At 36.9% G+C, this 16,481-nt stretch overlaps 1 protein-coding gene across 19 annotated transcripts in view; it reads right to left on the reverse strand.

Moving 5' to 3' along the window:
- SYNE1 (spectrin repeat containing nuclear envelope protein 1) overlaps window positions 1-16,481 on the reverse strand; it is a 289,695-nt gene that overhangs the window by 212,597 nt on the left and 60,617 nt on the right. For 16 of the 19 annotated variants that reach the window (XM_063151307.1, XM_063151304.1, XM_063151297.1 and 13 more), the window contains exons 5-11: window positions 16,168-16,251; window positions 12,640-12,660; window positions 12,256-12,348; window positions 10,454-10,632; window positions 8,297-8,493; window positions 8,026-8,135; window positions 451-558 (exon numbers count right to left, since the gene is read on the reverse strand). In XM_063151307.1, coding sequence (XP_063007377.1) covers window positions 451-558; window positions 8,026-8,135; window positions 8,297-8,493; window positions 10,454-10,632; window positions 12,256-12,348; window positions 12,640-12,660; window positions 16,168-16,251 — 792 coding nt within the window. The remainder of the gene's footprint in view (window positions 1-450; window positions 559-8,025; window positions 8,136-8,296; window positions 8,494-10,453; window positions 10,633-12,255; window positions 12,349-12,639; window positions 12,661-16,167; window positions 16,252-16,481) is intronic. The other 3 variants (XM_063151313.1, XM_063151312.1, XM_063151296.1) reach the window with 1 other exon arrangement.

A 16,481-nucleotide genomic window follows, 5' to 3' on the forward strand; every position in this document is an offset into this window, starting at 1 on the left:
GAGAGCAGTCAAGCTTCAGGAGTAAATTCAGGCCAAGTTTTGTATTTCTGATTTAGACATTAACCTTTGAGAGAGCGAATGAAAATAAAACACTTTGTCCTGTCCTCTCCACCTGTCACTTCATCCAGCCTTCAGTCATACCTCCTATCTGAGCTAAATCGTGCAGGATCTGGAGGGAAGGCACAGACACATGCTCTAGGACAGTCCCTTTTCACACTGCTGGGAACAGCTCTGTGTTAGGAAAACCATCTGTGCACTGTCCTACGTAGCAAAGCTGGAGCTGGCATTGTAACTCCTCCACCAATAACAGGCAAGACACTTTGTGTCCTTATTTCTTTAAACAACATTATAGTGACTCTCATACTTACAGATTGCACAAAATACTGCAGTACCTGTTACACATAATGATGACAAAGATTTGTTATCATACACAATTTCCCTGCTGCTTACCTGATACTTCTCTTGCAAGCTTGTTTCTGCCACCTGTGCTCGGCCTATGTCTCTTTCAAATTGTTCTGCCCACACTTTGAGGTCTCTCAGCACCAGTCTGTCTTCCTTCTATGATGCAGTACAACCACACATTAAAAAAAACAAACCTTGCAGCCTTTTAGTAGAGCTGTCAGATGCAGTCCAGAAATTAACATCTCTGTAGCCATTCAAGGTCATTAGTTGTAGTGAAAGTAAATGTGCCCAATGCTCTTATCATTTACCTTCTTACAGTTTAAATTAAATCCATTCTCTCAGCATGAGAGAAGTCACCAAGTAGACATGAGTCTTACAGGAGTGAAATCATGACTAACAGGGACATTGCAGAGTCAGAGATATCAGCAGTTTTCATCTGATATTAAATTAACACAAAGTTCTTTAAAGATATCTTACCAACTAATTGTAGTCTTCAACAGATTGGCAAAGCCAATTTTCAGTTAAAAAGTTAATAGAGCTGACACAGGAGAGGATTTTTTAATCTTTTACCACAATTTTATTAGCTGGTCTGCTAATGCTGAAAAGTTACTGGCTGATTGACTTCAGACTAATCCTTGACTTAAAGCTCCAGGTCTAGAAGTTAGCAAAATATTTAGAATATTTTTAACATAGAAAAGGAAAAAAAGAAAGAAAACCCAAGTATATTAAATTTCTTCTCCTTCTGTGCCATTTTATGACTTTGAAGAAAAGCTTATTTGTTTACAGTTTACCACTTCAGTCTGTCATGGCACTGCAGCTTTGTAAGGCTGCAAAGTTCTCTGCAGCATTCAGTGACCTGGCAGTGGACAGAAAAACACTACTGGGAAGTCTCAGGTCTATGAGCATGTTACAAGCAAAAGTTATCAGGAAACAAAGTGTTCTGTGCACTGTGTAAGAAGGCTGGTCAAGCAGGATACAAGCGTCCCTCAGATTTCCAAACAACCAGATGTTCGTTGGCTGCTAATCAGTAGCTACTTTTTGAAACCAAAGAAGCCTTATCACTGTAAAATTTGTCAGAAACAGACAAACAACAAATTTGGCTATTACAGAACAAATGCATCTTACATCTCATCATATAAGCTAATCACCTAAAATGAGTCACACTTCAAGCATTACATGAGAGAAGAAAAACCGGACCATGGGTTAAAAAAGGAGTTGTCACTGCCTGCATTTAACAAACAAAGTACTGTCTTGTAAGAAATTAACCTGACTGGGGAAAAAAGCCAATTTATGGTTCCTTTCTTTGAAAGTTGCCTAGAATTTGTAAAATATAACTTCCCCTTAATAATTTTTAGAAGATAAAGCTTTTGCTTTATTTCAGCCAAGGAAAGGACAGCCTCTGCTCAGAACAGTTAAGTTGGACGTAAATTGCACAACAGATTTGTAATTATCACAGTTGTCCTGATAGCCAGGTAGCTGCAGTGAGGTTAACATGCTGTTAGAGCAGCTGTGCTGGAACCAAGTTCTCTGTAGCTTGTGCTTCTGTCTTCTGAGAAACAGTATAGCACAGATACAACACCTCCTTGCTCCAGCTATCTGTAATAATGGGCTTTCCTTGGTGTCCCAAGAAGACAAAACTCCCAGCACATCTAAATTTTCAAATCATTTCAATATAGAGAAGGAAAATAAAATTTCTATTCTTCTTGTTTGTGTGAATGTAACATCAAGATTCCTTAAGAAAAGCAGCAAATTCATGACTACTCCCCTATGAGGAAGATCATAAAATAATTTAGGTTAGAAAGGACCTCTAAGATCATCAAATCCAGCCAAGTAGAATATAAAAAAGAGCATCTTAACTCATTCAGCCATGAAGAAAGAACTTTGGTATTAGATTTGCTGTATTCCTAAGAAGCTATAACTTTAGTGAGACTACTGAGATCTCTATTAGTATTTAGCTGTCAGCTCCATAAAAGCAATACTAAACTATGCATCTTAGTGGATTGAAAATACTACAGTAATCTCACTAACTGAAAATTTCAGTAAGATATTATTGATTGAACTGATGAAGGGAAGAAGTGTGCCCCAATGCTCTTTATATTACTTCTGATTCACACTATAAAATTCAGTTTCATAAAACACTGTTTCATATTTCTCATATTACTTAAGGTAAGACAGAGCATCTATATGACTGCAACTGTTCATACAGTAATCTGAGCAGAGCAGGTATTTTGCATGATTACATCACTAGTTTAAAACTTTAAATTTAAAACCCATTCTGACCAAATGTTTTTGAAATAGAGTACCTCTGGGATTAAGAATATCTTGATGGCACCTGAAGATAACACAGGAACAGCTTCACCTCTCTCAGACCACATATGGTTTCTCTCAGACCACATATGGTTTCTCTGATACTAATTTAAGAGGTACCATTTAGCCTTCTGCATTTTAAAAAACTATTAATTTAGGAAAATTTTGATCACTTTAATTGCAAAAGATGTAGATGCTTTAGTAACCACCTAACTGGATGCTATAAATTACATTGTGTAACAATGCATGATGAATCATTTATTTATTCATATGTTTTCACAGGTGTCCAGTTCAGTAAACCACTTACCACCTGCAAATTAAATTCTGGGGTCCTTGGTTGATACTAAAGCATTTCAAAGTCTCAGTTTGGGAAATCAACAGAAGAGATTCACTTTCTTAGACACCAAGATACTTGTCATCAACACCCACCAGATTTAACAAGCTATCATTCTTAAAAAAAGTCTTTCATTAGTGTCTAGTATTCTTACTCTTAATAAAAAAAAATCAAAATTACATTCTCACTGATATGTAAACTATTTTCTAAAGTCTGGCCCTCTAAAGTAGCATACAGATCAGAAGATAAATCATCAAACAGAAATTATCTAGAATAAATATAACTATTTGTGCTTTCTCTGGCATGAGGACCATTGATCTCTGATCCATCTATTTGAATTTATCTATAATCCTGTGGTTCATTCAGTATGCTACTTCAAAGCAGTATTTCTAAATATTAATTTATCCTTACACAAGTCCATGAATGTTCACATATTCGTAGAGACGAACAGAATTGGAGCACTCAGCTGACAAGGAACATCAAAGAAGGTATTTAGAGAGAAGAGTTTGAGTTCTGGTGTGATAACGGCAAAAATTTGCAAAGAAAGTTTTCAGCCCAGAATCAGTATTTTATTAACTGATATGCCAGATTTAATTTGAAAATTACATAACACAGAATACTGTAGGGTTGGAAGAGCTTAAAATATAATGAGAATTTTAATTATGGACTGGAGAGGAAGTATTTTGTTCAGTTCCCTAACATGTAATTATAAACAAGGTGTACTGATCAAATTCTCAGGCACAGACACAATAAAATTTTCAACTATTACCTTTTAAATGAAAAAAAGCTTAAGTCTGTTTTTCAGGGACATGGAATCATTGTATTGCACATGTACTGAGAAAATGAAGTCCCTTCAAAAACGTTTCTGCATAAATGCAACTGATTCTGCTGCTCATTTTGAAAACTCTGGCTTATATATGTACAGGTTACTGGATATATACATATATAGGTTACTGAAACTCACTCTCTGACAGCAGTATCACAGACAGAGGGTGAAAGCTGAGCCAGGCATCACCTTCAGGGATGAACTATTAATGACTAGCTGCAGAAGTAGACTAAATCCCTGGAAAAGCTCAGAAAGCTATTTTTGCAGCTGCTGCTCAGGAAATTCCTCTTACACTGGGGAACTCTGCTGGCATAAAAATGTCAGAGATGACAGGATTATCTTCTGAATTACTTGCTCATCAGAGCACAAGAAGAGAAAGACTTTACATCAGAAATACTTTGAGGGGGTGAGCTTTAAGTACAGCTAAATTTATACCATGATAAGGAAATCAGCAGAGCTTTTACCACTTCAAATCTCCTCTGGCTTAAGAAGTAATGTACTGGGGCTGTGTAAGGCTAAGGATTTATAAAGTCACATTAAAGGTGCCCAAACTTGCTTGAATGGATTGAGAATATAGGAGTAATTCTGCTATCAATATAAATCTTTGCTTCAATACATCATTGGTTAGATATACATAATATGAGATGAAGATGAACCCTTGATCCTAGTAATTTTAAAATAATCTATTTTATAAATTTATTTAGAAAAAAAAATCCCAACCAAAACCCCCAAGAATGTGGAATCTGGGCAACTAATTGGATCAGATAAAACTATAAACACTACTGACTGACTGCAGTTACACCTGCTATTTATTTCACAATGTATTCACTTCTGCAGTCTTCCAGTTTCACCTCTGAATGCTCACTTCATATAACCTGTGTTAGGTTTCTCAACTTCTCTCAGTCAATACTAGAAAATTAGAAGTAGCTAAAAGTCTAGGATGGTTAAAAAAGTATATTTTTAAAAATATAATAATTTAGATGAAAAAGGAGCAGCACATCACACAATTACAAATGAATACTCTCCCTCCAACTCACAAGCCACACACACCACTTACACAATCACACACTCTACTATCTACTCTATAAACCTAAAGACATACAAAAATATCCATCTAAAATGAGATTAGATGTGTAGAAATATTGAACTATAATCTAATTATTTCATGTTTATACTTAAGAAAATCAAGAGCATAGTCTGAGATTTATTATAGGAATGTTGACTTTCTTTTCTATATTTCTGTGAAGTTATTTGCAAAATTAAGTGTTGAGCTGTTAGGGTCAGCTCATGTAAGAGAGCAGACCTAGATTCATCATGTTAATGTATTGCTTTTCAGGAAAGATAAACTTAAGGTTGGTAAACTAATATGCATTAAGCCCCCCAAAATCTCAATTCAAATAAGTGCAGGATTGAAAAAAGATAACCATGAAAGGTCCAATTCAAGCAATTATTCTGAGCATACACCCTTACCTTAAATTTCATAAAAGAAATGACAAAAGTTGGGATTGCTTGAAGTTCCTAGCAATATGAAACAAATGGGAAAAGAAGAAGCAAGGAAAAAAAAAAAGAAAAGAAGCAAAATAAAATAAAGCAAAGCAGGCAGAAAGTCCAGAGAGAACAGTAAGAGCCACACATGTAGGAATACAAGAAGTACTTAGAACTATTATCAAGCTCATGTGTCTGTATTATATCTAGTGAAGTAATTTTCATATTAGATTCGATTTCCAGATTGTTAGTCACTACATAATTTATTTTATCTGGAAAAATAATTACTTACCTTAGAGTCACTGTGTTTCTTTGAGATATGCTGACTACATGAGTTCATACATGTTCATAGCTGGTCCATGCATGAGAGATTAGACCCCTTCTAATTCTGAAAATGCACATGCAAATAGCTGCTCCCTCTGACACCAAGTAAGGGATAAGTTTCAATCATTACTCCACTTCTTCCAATGCAAATTCTTTATAAACTGAGCATTAAATAAGAACGGAAGATGAACAGGAATTTGTGTGGACAACATATCTTGAGGAAACACAGTGACGTCTGAGCTGGGTGGAGGTCGGAAAGAGGGTTAGAAATCTCCTCTTGCCCTCCCTCTCCCTGCCAAAATTCACCCAGACAGAGTCCAGTCTGAAGTAGGATCCTTCTAACTAAATGTAGGCATCTGCAACTAGGATAGTCCCTTTTCACTCCTTCAGGCAAGGAGTTGTATCTAGCATCTACTGTCCAACTTACTCTACAGCAGGCACTGTCAGGGAAAATATATTCTTAAAAAAGAAATTAGGATTAGTCCAAGAGTTCAGGGGACAAGAGTCTTGCAAGGTTATCTCTCCCAGGTACCTGGATTGTGTGATAAGTATTTCTTTAGACTATACTTCAGTAGGATGACAGAGAGGCTAAAAATAGGGGGTTATACTGGTCACAAAAGCAAAAAGTTTTTTAATCATCTGCAAACAACGTTTTATATATCATTACCTAAGGGATGGATTAATCTGACTCTGTTTTATCTCTATTGAAATGCTCTGCAGCACAGGCTTCCAGAAGACTGTTTAAGACACTGCCTTAAGAAAGATGTATCTGGGGAAGTGTTTATCTTTTGCTGACCACAGGTGGAGTGTTGCAAACTTTTTAGGTTTTAAAGGTGAATTCTATTCTAAGTAACTAAACTAACCATGGACAATAAAAAGGAACATAGCTCTTCCTCCAGGAAACAAAGAATGATGACATGAGAAATTTAGTGCAATGTCAAACCCCTACTTTCTTTTCAAAGTCTGAAAGTTACTGGTTTCTGCAGCATGACATGCAAGGGGTCAGCACTTGTACCAAAATTTATGTGGCTTGCTAGTGGAATATCTAAGAAGTGCTTCTGATATCAGCATGTTAGCATGAAACTGATTTATGTTGTTCTGCTTCCCAGTAATTCACATGGAATTCCAGATGCAGCTCATTATGTGCCCTTCCATAACTCGTGTGCTGGCAAATCTGTGGGTACAGCCAGAGACAGGCAGGGCATGGAATGGCTCAATCCTCCATTCTCCTGCATCATCTCTGCATAAAGCTCAGGGGAAGGGGGTGAGGTTGTTCCTCAAAACCCAATCCCAGCATGGCAGAAGGCCTGGCCAAGGCTGTTGGCAGCAGAAGCTGCCCTGTGTGCCATGGTATGAGGATGGCAGGGCGGGCTCAGCCTGAACAGGCCACAGAACGAGGCTTCAGTGCTCACTCAATCCCTTCAGCAGCCCCATTGCTTAATGGCATGCTGAGACATTGGCACAAGTATGTGCCCAGATTAATGCTGCAGGAAGGAAAATAGTAAATTCCGATACTCAGGCACTGGAATCTAACAGCAAAGCTACTGCTGCCTTAGCCTCACACACTCCTTTCAAAGCTCTTTTCTACCTCTGTAGGGAATGCAGAGAAACACAGATAAAAAATTGCTGTTTCTTTCTCTCTTGCTGGGGCTGAGCAGATTGTCTCAGCAGTGCTTCCCGTGTTTGCCATGAAGAAAGCAAATCAGCACTAGGAAGTGAGTCATGATAACTTGGCATTGCTGAGCACAGCACTCCAGTGAAAAGCCAATGCACTAGAGCCTACACAAAACAAATTCCAATGAAAAAACACGACTGAAAACAATTCCTTACAACAAGAGTTAAACATAGTGTGAAACAGAAAACAACCTCTGCCAAAATTGTAAATGCCTCTCAAGCATAAAAGCCCAAAGAGTCTACCTAAGCAATATCTTGGACCATTCTTGTTCTTATCCAGAAACCCAGTGTGATAGAAATATAAATGACACATTGCTTCAGGTAACAAATTAGTACAGTATCATTGGTGTTATGCTTAAAAACCTGTTAAGGAACTTTAGGATCCATTGGTTTGCTACTATTTACAATAACTGTTAGTGCTATTTTTTGCTCCTGGTACCCCTGAAAAGAGGAAAATATCTGCAAGATCACCATACTATTTTCTCTACCTACTGAACATCTGCAAGACTGTTCCTTTATTCTTGGCTAATCTTTCCCAGTTTTCTTAGTGTGCTTGTCACTTGAACTGCTCATCACAAGGAAATATAATAAACCAAAAGAAAGCTACAAAATGTATTTATAAAGCCCCCCCTTCATTATAAACTGGTTTTATAGTTATGCAAGAGAAACTTACTTCATTCTCTGGCACATCAGTCACTGTATGATGAGGATCGGGATAGTACTTCAAAAACTGGGCTACATAGGTCATGACAGACTTTTCATCTGGCTTTTCAACATCCACATCTAGACGAATAAACACATGGAAAATAAAATTTTTAGCTGAAGGGCATAAAATGCTGCTTAAATAGCTAACCACAATGAATTAGCACATCTGGCTTAAGACACGCCAAGTAGTTGAAAATTCTTCAAGTTGAAAAATTCTTTTTCAGCTAAGTATTAGGTACCTTCTGGGTCAAGGAGCCTTGGGATTCCTAGTTCTGCTTCTGCAATTGCAAAGGCTTCTTCCAGGTTTTCTCTATTTGACCTTCCCCTCACTTTCTCCATGTCCACTAAATCTGGACGGATCGCATGAATAACGGAATGAAAAGCAACACCACTCCTCCAACTTTGTCCAAAATCTTTGATTTCAATTCCAACTTGCCTAAAAAATATGAAAGGGAAAGAAGTTACTAACAACATCAGAACTAAATGAAACAGGGAGAGAGATGAATGCTCCACCCAGGGGTAACTCATTATTAAACCTAAACCACTTGTTCCTGCCCAGTTAGGTCAACTGCAGTCCCATTTACCCACTGCATAAATTCATTTCTGCCTATGAAGATCCAAGTGTTTTTTATCATATACATGATGTATTTGTCTCCAGTGGGCTTGCTAGAGCCAATAAGCCACAAAGCAATGAGCAATGGAGGGTCAAAGTTCTCAAAGATGTTATATGACACACACAGAGTCTGTGGATGTACACACTTCCAATCACTTATCTCCCTCCCTATAAATCTCACTCCATTAAAACAGTTAAAACAGCTGCAGTTCACTTAGGTACATCAGTATCATACAAATAAAATTCAAAAAAACCTGCACTAACCTGTTATTTTTTAAAATGATAGCATGAAGAGCAACATCACTGCTGTTTAGGGGAAATTACAACACTCAAATTTCTCTATGTTCTTATCAAAGGAATGAGTGCTACTATAAATTCATATATTTAGAATACTTAATATAAAAGTTTATTTAAAAATAAACACAAATGATCCAGAAATAGCAATATACAATAAGAAAGTAATCAGAACTGAACCACACATCCAAATCACTGCTTCTTTTACCAGTAGTTCTGAAAGGTATGGTGATTCACAGACAGCAAGATGGTTTCTAACTTGTTCTGAGCAAGCAAGCATCCTTTCAGGACACTAAGACACTAAGGTAGTCTTGCCATTGGGAGGTTCACATAACTGTAACTGAGAAGAGCTTCATTCAAATCTCACTGTGATCAGTGAAACACTTTCACTGACTTTAAGTAAGTAGCCCTTGCAAACAGTGTGAAGCAGGCCCAGGTACCACTAGGCATCACTCAGCTTCTTTTGGCATATTTTATCAACTCTTCTCAATAAAACTGACAGCTTAATTTATGAATCTATTTTCCTTTTGTCTGTTTGCATGTCTGGAAATAGAAGCTGATCACTTTCCATTGCCAGTGTCTTACCAACAACAGTGCAAAGGAAGAAATTCAAATTAGACAGCACTGCACTACGAATTACTGTATTCTACCTATGCATAAGTCTGAATCTTTGCAATTACATTTATTTTCTCTGGGGCATCATCCAATAACTGACCATTTCCCCTCTATATTTTGCACAATTGATGTCTTGAAATAGCAGTGATTCTTTAATTTGAGCAAATAAATCCATATTATTTTACATCTCTGATTTTCTTAGTGTGGAAACTATCAAACTACTACAGTATTTTTGATATAATTTATGAGGGGGTTAATGCCTTTTTGAAAGCTGAAACAGCATGGGATAATCTTACAGAATAAAGGAAAAAATTATTAAGTTAACTAGACATAGCAAGAAATAACTCCAAAATAACTTGGGTTAGGAAAAATGAAGATTCAGCAATTTGTGTAATAATATTTAAAATGTATCAAGAAACTACAGAGGGATATACATAACTTTTCACCACTTTCCTTTCAACAGCAAGTTGTTCCTCCAAGCTTTCACTGAGGAATGCTTAATCAGAGTGGTACTGGCAGTGTCACACCAAGAGTTTTGGCAGCAGGACTAATGCACTGTCATTCAAACATCTAATTCCCCTTTCAGCTCCTCATTCTGTCGGAGATAATCCCATTCATTAGTCACAAATTATAAAATATGATTGCATGCAAAATTAATGTAAATCATTAATTATTACTTGATTTGTTGTATGGTGGTAACACTTAGCAGCCTCAGCTGTCAAAAAGAATGTGGTGAGGGGATCTATAATTATATATAGAAGAAGGTACTATATAAATAAAGAGCAAAAGGATGATCCCTGACTGAGAGAGCTTAGAATGTGAGCAAAAAGCTTTCACTTAAAATATAAAATCAGTTAATCTGTAGTTTACTTACTTTGCTGCTGTGTACTGTAACCATTTTAACAAAGCCTTCCTGGCACTTCCTTGGACCTTGGTTACCACCTTCCGTTTGCTTGGGGGACTTGCAGTTTCTGAACTGACAACACTTTCCACAGAAGAAGCACTGCTAGACAAGGGCTGCAGCTGTGGGAGGTTGCTTGTAAGCTCTTCAATCTGCAGGGGAAAAAATGTGAATGAACTCTTTGTAGGTAACCTTCTTGATTCACGCCAGTTTCTTTAATAATTTCCCAATACAACTGTCTAAATAAAGTTGGGCAGAAGCTATAATTAACTGTGTTTTATTTAAGCTTACATTACAAGAGCTGTAGAAATGCTAATGTGCCCAGGTGATGGTCTTAAACTCAGAAGCACAAGGCATCTAACAATTATTGAATTCACATCCTACAGCTGGAAAAATATACAAGTGTGTCATATTATCTATTATAGCAAATTATCATCACAACAGAAGACAATACCTTACAGGTAGTTTAACTTCAGATTATAAAATAATCTACTAATTTCAGAAGAGTGCCATTCAATTAAAGAATGGCAGTGACCTCATCTAGATAGTTTTTTACTTCCTGTTGTACTGTTGTGGCATAAATTCAATTGTATAAAAAGGTACTTAGAGGTACCTTGTGATGAAATAGTGAATGTACTGCAGGCAAAGGGCATTAAAAGTGCTTGCTGAGGGTGTAAAATGGTAATTATGCTTTTCATCAAATGAAAATATTAACTTGATTCTTTCAAGAACATTAATTTGACTAACAATTTCGTTCCTCAACATGATAAAGCTATATCCAGAGGAAGTTGCAGGATTTTTTTATGCTGTCCTCTTAAAATCCAAAGTTGTCACATCACAGAATGAGTCTGCCAGAATGAGAACCACAGCTCTTGTGGAATGCTGTTTTCAATCATGTTAAAATTATGTATCTGCCTGTGAGAATTAAAGGAAAGGTCAAAAAATGACAGAAATGATGCAGAGAACTAGAGTCTCAGTAAGACTGAGAAACACGATCTTCTCTCTTCATTTCAATGAGCTATAAATTAAAATGTCAATATCATTCTGACTAACTTTTATTCTGATGAACTCTGAACTACAAAGGCATCAAAGTGGTTGGTGCTGAGGAGAACAGCATCCCTGAGACATCACAAGGGAGCCAAAGAACCCCATAAAGAAGAGCAATAAAATTAGTTGTTATTTTGAGTGTTGAACAGTGACTCACTTTGTTAACCCATATGGACAGGATTTAGAAGCCAGTTTTACCTCCCACCTAACTTCAACAGAATGCAAGTGATTTTTCCTCGACAAATTCAACCCTCTCTCAATCTACATGATTCACAGCTAAATTTCATCCTTGCAAATACCTGCACCTGCCAGTGAAATCACCATGTTTACGTGTATGGTCTGAGAATAATTACTGACTGACATCCAGTGCACCGTAATTAGATGTTCAGCACAGTCACCACTGAGGCTGCTGAACATACTCATACCAACAATCCACAATTCTATTACTTTCCACTTTTGCTATGTTGTATTCTTTAGAGAAAGCAGAAGAATATGCTTCAGTGATGAAGGAACTCTGCTCTAGACAAAGACCAATCTATTCCACAGACAAGCATCTAATTTTATGCAATGTGAAGCACCATCACTTGTTGCTTCATTCAGGATCACATCCTCAGCAAATGACAAAGTGACTTAGCCACAGTGAAAGCCTGGAACTACATCAGTTCATATAAAGTGATGATCTGAACAATTGTTTGAGCAAGTGACTCTGAAGTACAAAAAAATAGTACCTGAAAATACAAAATTATGGTCCACACCAAGCCAAGCACAATAGAAGGCCTCCCATCAGCAATATCAGTTGAGTTTATGTTGACAAGCTTAATCTATACAGAAAAGAAAATGTGTTACTACCATACACAAAGTATAGCAATTAAGAAATGCATTTCAAATAGGTTCTATATTTGAAATGCATTTCTGCAATCAAACAAGATTCTCAGTTAAAAAACCCCAAATATTCAATAGTGCAATTTCACATTAAGACAATTATAATTTCACATTTAGAAAGGTTTTGCAGATAATGGAAAACTTTTAAGACCGATCCATGCTATTATATGTAGAAAAAATAATTTCAAGCAGAAAGAAAAATAAAAATTAGATAGAAACACTGTACAAACCGGAGATCCTCTGTATACGGACTAGCATGAAAAGCAAAAGGAAAAATATGACACAAAAATAAACTTTATTTGATTAATTTTTAGGTAAATGCATTAATCCATTTTTAATGTAAAGAAAGCACATTTTTGGCCAATCTTACAATAAAATTTTATCAGGAGAACAAATTAAATACTCTGCAACAGATTTTAAACTATGCAGGGGTTTATTGATAAAGTTCTAAACCACGTGTAATAAAAAAAGAAAAGTGAGTTTAAAAATAAAAATGTAAAAAGGAAAGGGGTGGAAAAAGCATAAAAAAAGGAAGAAGGAATACTAGGGTTCTCCTGCAAAGAGCATTTTATTGTAAAGGATATCACAACCACTGATTAAGGCCCCTTTGTGAGAGAAGCCTAACAATAGCTCTTTTAAAAATAGAGTGGGAAAAAATTAGTTGTCCAAGGTCAAATTACGTTTTTCAACAGAAATGGGAACAGATTTCATGACTATTAACTCTCAACTGCTAATCTACAGTCTGAATAAAATATCACCCTAAAATAAATTCATAAGATAGATGGAAAAAAAGAGAGAAATGTATGATGAAGAAAAAAACATGCAGATAATGCTCTAGGAAATGAGATAAAAAAAGTAATATTGGAAAGTTAGCAGCTATGTTAGTACCTATTTCCTCAGCAAAACTAAGAGTCAGACACCAATCACGATAAAAATATGAATGACTGCCAAAGTGCCCATCTACCACAAGCCTGTCCAAGGACAAAGGTTGTAGATAAACCCTGGTGAGCAGTCTAAAGAAAAGATGGAGAATGACTTCAAGCAACCTCATTTGTCTCTCCAAAACAGAGAAATAATTGTATTTTTCTGAATAAGCAGTTGGAAATCCAGTAGATAATGTCAAGTGCAAACAAAATGCTGTCCAGACCTCTAAGTTTTTTTCCAAATTAAATCTGCACAGGCTGCTTTGGAAGAGGCACAGCAGAAGTCCCTATAGCTCACATTTTTAATCCTCTCCACGAAGAAGTCGACAAACTCTAGGAAAAATGACATTACTAGTTCCTCCACCAGTCAATAAGGAAAATTTTCCATTCCTTATCTTAAAAAAAAAAATACACCTCATTCTCTCAGCTGGACCAATTCCAAGAAAAGCTTTTGTTTTTCTAGAAAGTGAGGTTATTTTAGTATCTATTACAAATGAAAAGACTTACATGGACTCAGCTGAAGCTTCTGATTAGGCTACTGTTCACAGAAGCACAGTCTATCCAGCCTAGTTATTGAGTTACCTTTATTTTATACACCATTAAGATGGATCCAGAACTACAAAGAAAATCAATTTTGTCCAGAATAGTATCTGTTAATTGTAAGCTGTAGTTCACAGTGTAACAGGATGTCCTAGGTTACAATATTAAGATGCATTCTATTCCCATCCTCAAGAGCTGCTGAAAACCAGGAAGGGCATTGCTTCTTCCTTACCTCCTGTTAATGGGCCCATCAATGTCTTGCCTCATGACTCAGAGATATAACACCTTCCAGGAGCCATTTCTGTTTATTGGATCCACCACATGACTCAGAGAATCGTATCAGCCCATTGTGAGACGCTCTGCCCAGGGGGGAGGAGTTAAGCATCCCCACCTAGATATAATCTGGGATTTGGGACAGAGCAGTCAGTCTTTCTACTGGATTGCCAGAGGAACAACTGTCTTCTCCACTGGATCATCAGAGGAAGACCATACCCCTTCTACAGGATCACTGCTCCAACAGAACCACATTTGCCACTCCAGGAGGACTGCAGCCACCAATCCAACTGGACTGCTAGTAACACCCAGACCAACAGGGTGTCAGGTTGTATTCTGACTTTGTCACTGGTTTTTCTTTTGTATTATTGCATGTATTTTGGTTTTCCTTTTCCTAATAAACTGTATTTCTGACTTGGAGTCTCTCACTGGTTTTGCTTTCAAACCAGAACACAGGAGTATTAGCAGAAGTCTCTTTGGACATTGAAAACAGGAAGTTGATTAAAAGTGTAATAAGGTTTGTTCATGGGAGAGCCCACAGAGGAAGGAGATCCTGTCTGTGTTTGTTGCCCTTTGGTTACAACCCAGGGATGGCATCCAGCTGCTGAAAGGGCATTTGTTGTCTGAACAGTATCCCCACCTCCTCTGGAAGGAGAAGGGTGACAGGATGGATAGAGGCATCCTTTGGGTTGGATTCAGCTTATGGAACACTGCTATTGGCCACCCTGATTTGCTGACAGCCTGCATATTTCCAACTCCCTCTAGAAGAAAATCCGGGACATTAACACAACTACTAAGATGAGTCCGCACAAAAATCCTGAGATTGCAGAAGGAAAAACACAGAGCTCTGGCAATCTTTCCTGATCCTTGGCAGGGCCAGTTTTCCAGCTGCACTGTTATAATATTTGTGGGATCCAAAAAGGGTCACCCACCACGCTGTGACATGGAAACTAAGGAAGTGTGGCTGTTTTGCTCTTCACCCCAGCCTTGCCTTATGCTTTGTATTAACAAACTATACTTCCTCAGGTAGGTAGATTGTGAGCTAAAACGGACTTTTGCATCAGAAATATATTTTTCTTTGCTTTGGTTATACATTTTCAATTTAAAATCTTTCCAATTTATTTTTACAGGCATCTGCTAAGATTGTTTCCCATATAACATAGCTGCAATTAGGTCTAGATATCAGAGAGTCAAAGGCAGGGAAAGATTGCCAAAATCCAACAAATCCCAGTGAACAGTATTGTGCAGACTTAAAATTCATCAGGTGTAACATCTGCATTGACAAACACTGAAGTAAAATGCAGAAATTAGGGGACAAAACACCTATAATCTAAAGAAAAAAATCCAGATCTGAGTCATTACAATCCAGAGAAAAGTCAAAAAAAAAGGGTAGAAATACATTGCTTTTTTATGATATTCAAAGCTAGATGAAAATGAGTTTTAAGTTTTCTTCTTTTGTCAAATTTATTTTTTTTTTCTTTTCTAAAACAGCCACAGCACCAACTGCACCACAATAAATCCAGGAATTAGACTGATGTCCTGGCAAGCTAATAAGTCTTCATATCTGTATGAAAACTAAATTTTCATATCTGTAATTTCAGGGAATAGATTTTTCGCATGTAAAATCAAGTGAAGACCAACCAGAAATCTATTCTTATAATTGAGTGTCTCTCCTGAACTGAAGTTCATTCTTTGCTGAGAACAACAACAGGAAAGTAGAGATCATGAGGAGTCAATAAGCACATTTAAAAAAATATATAAAAAAAGAAAATCCTCCAAGGTGATTGATTATTAATTTAAAAAACAAAAAACACAAGCTTCATCCTATGCATTGCCACATATTAGTGTTGGACCTTACAATTTTTACTCTACAGCAGCTTTTAGATATTGTGTAGAAACTGAAGACTGCATACATAGCTCAAATTTTGGAGAATAAAACCAGATGGGTGGATGCAAATAATATCCTTATGGAGACAAAGGGAAAAACAAAGTAAAACCAGGGCTAACAGCTACCATACCTACCCGTCTACCTTCCAGAAACTTTAGAGCTGTGCCAATGTTGGCAACCCAGTGAATTCGCTTCAGCTGACGCCCCTGCTCACAAGGCTTAAAGAGAAAGAACAGATTAAACTCCAATCAGATTTATGCCTGTTTGCTTCAAAAACTGAACTTTCAGATTTATTGTCAATGGCTTTATAAAAATGCTCCTTGGAACAGTGAAATTGTTGAATTGTACCTTTGCATGTACATCAGAGGGAGGACTGACAGATACAGGGGACACAAGTGTGATAATGCCATTATAAAAAAGTTACATATGACTTAATCTCAGGATGCAA

The sequence above is a fragment of the Melospiza melodia genome, chromosome 3 (genome assembly GCF_035770615.1).
Source record: "Melospiza melodia melodia isolate bMelMel2 chromosome 3, bMelMel2.pri, whole genome shotgun sequence".
Classification (NCBI taxonomy): Eukaryota; Metazoa; Chordata; class Aves; order Passeriformes; family Passerellidae; genus Melospiza; species Melospiza melodia.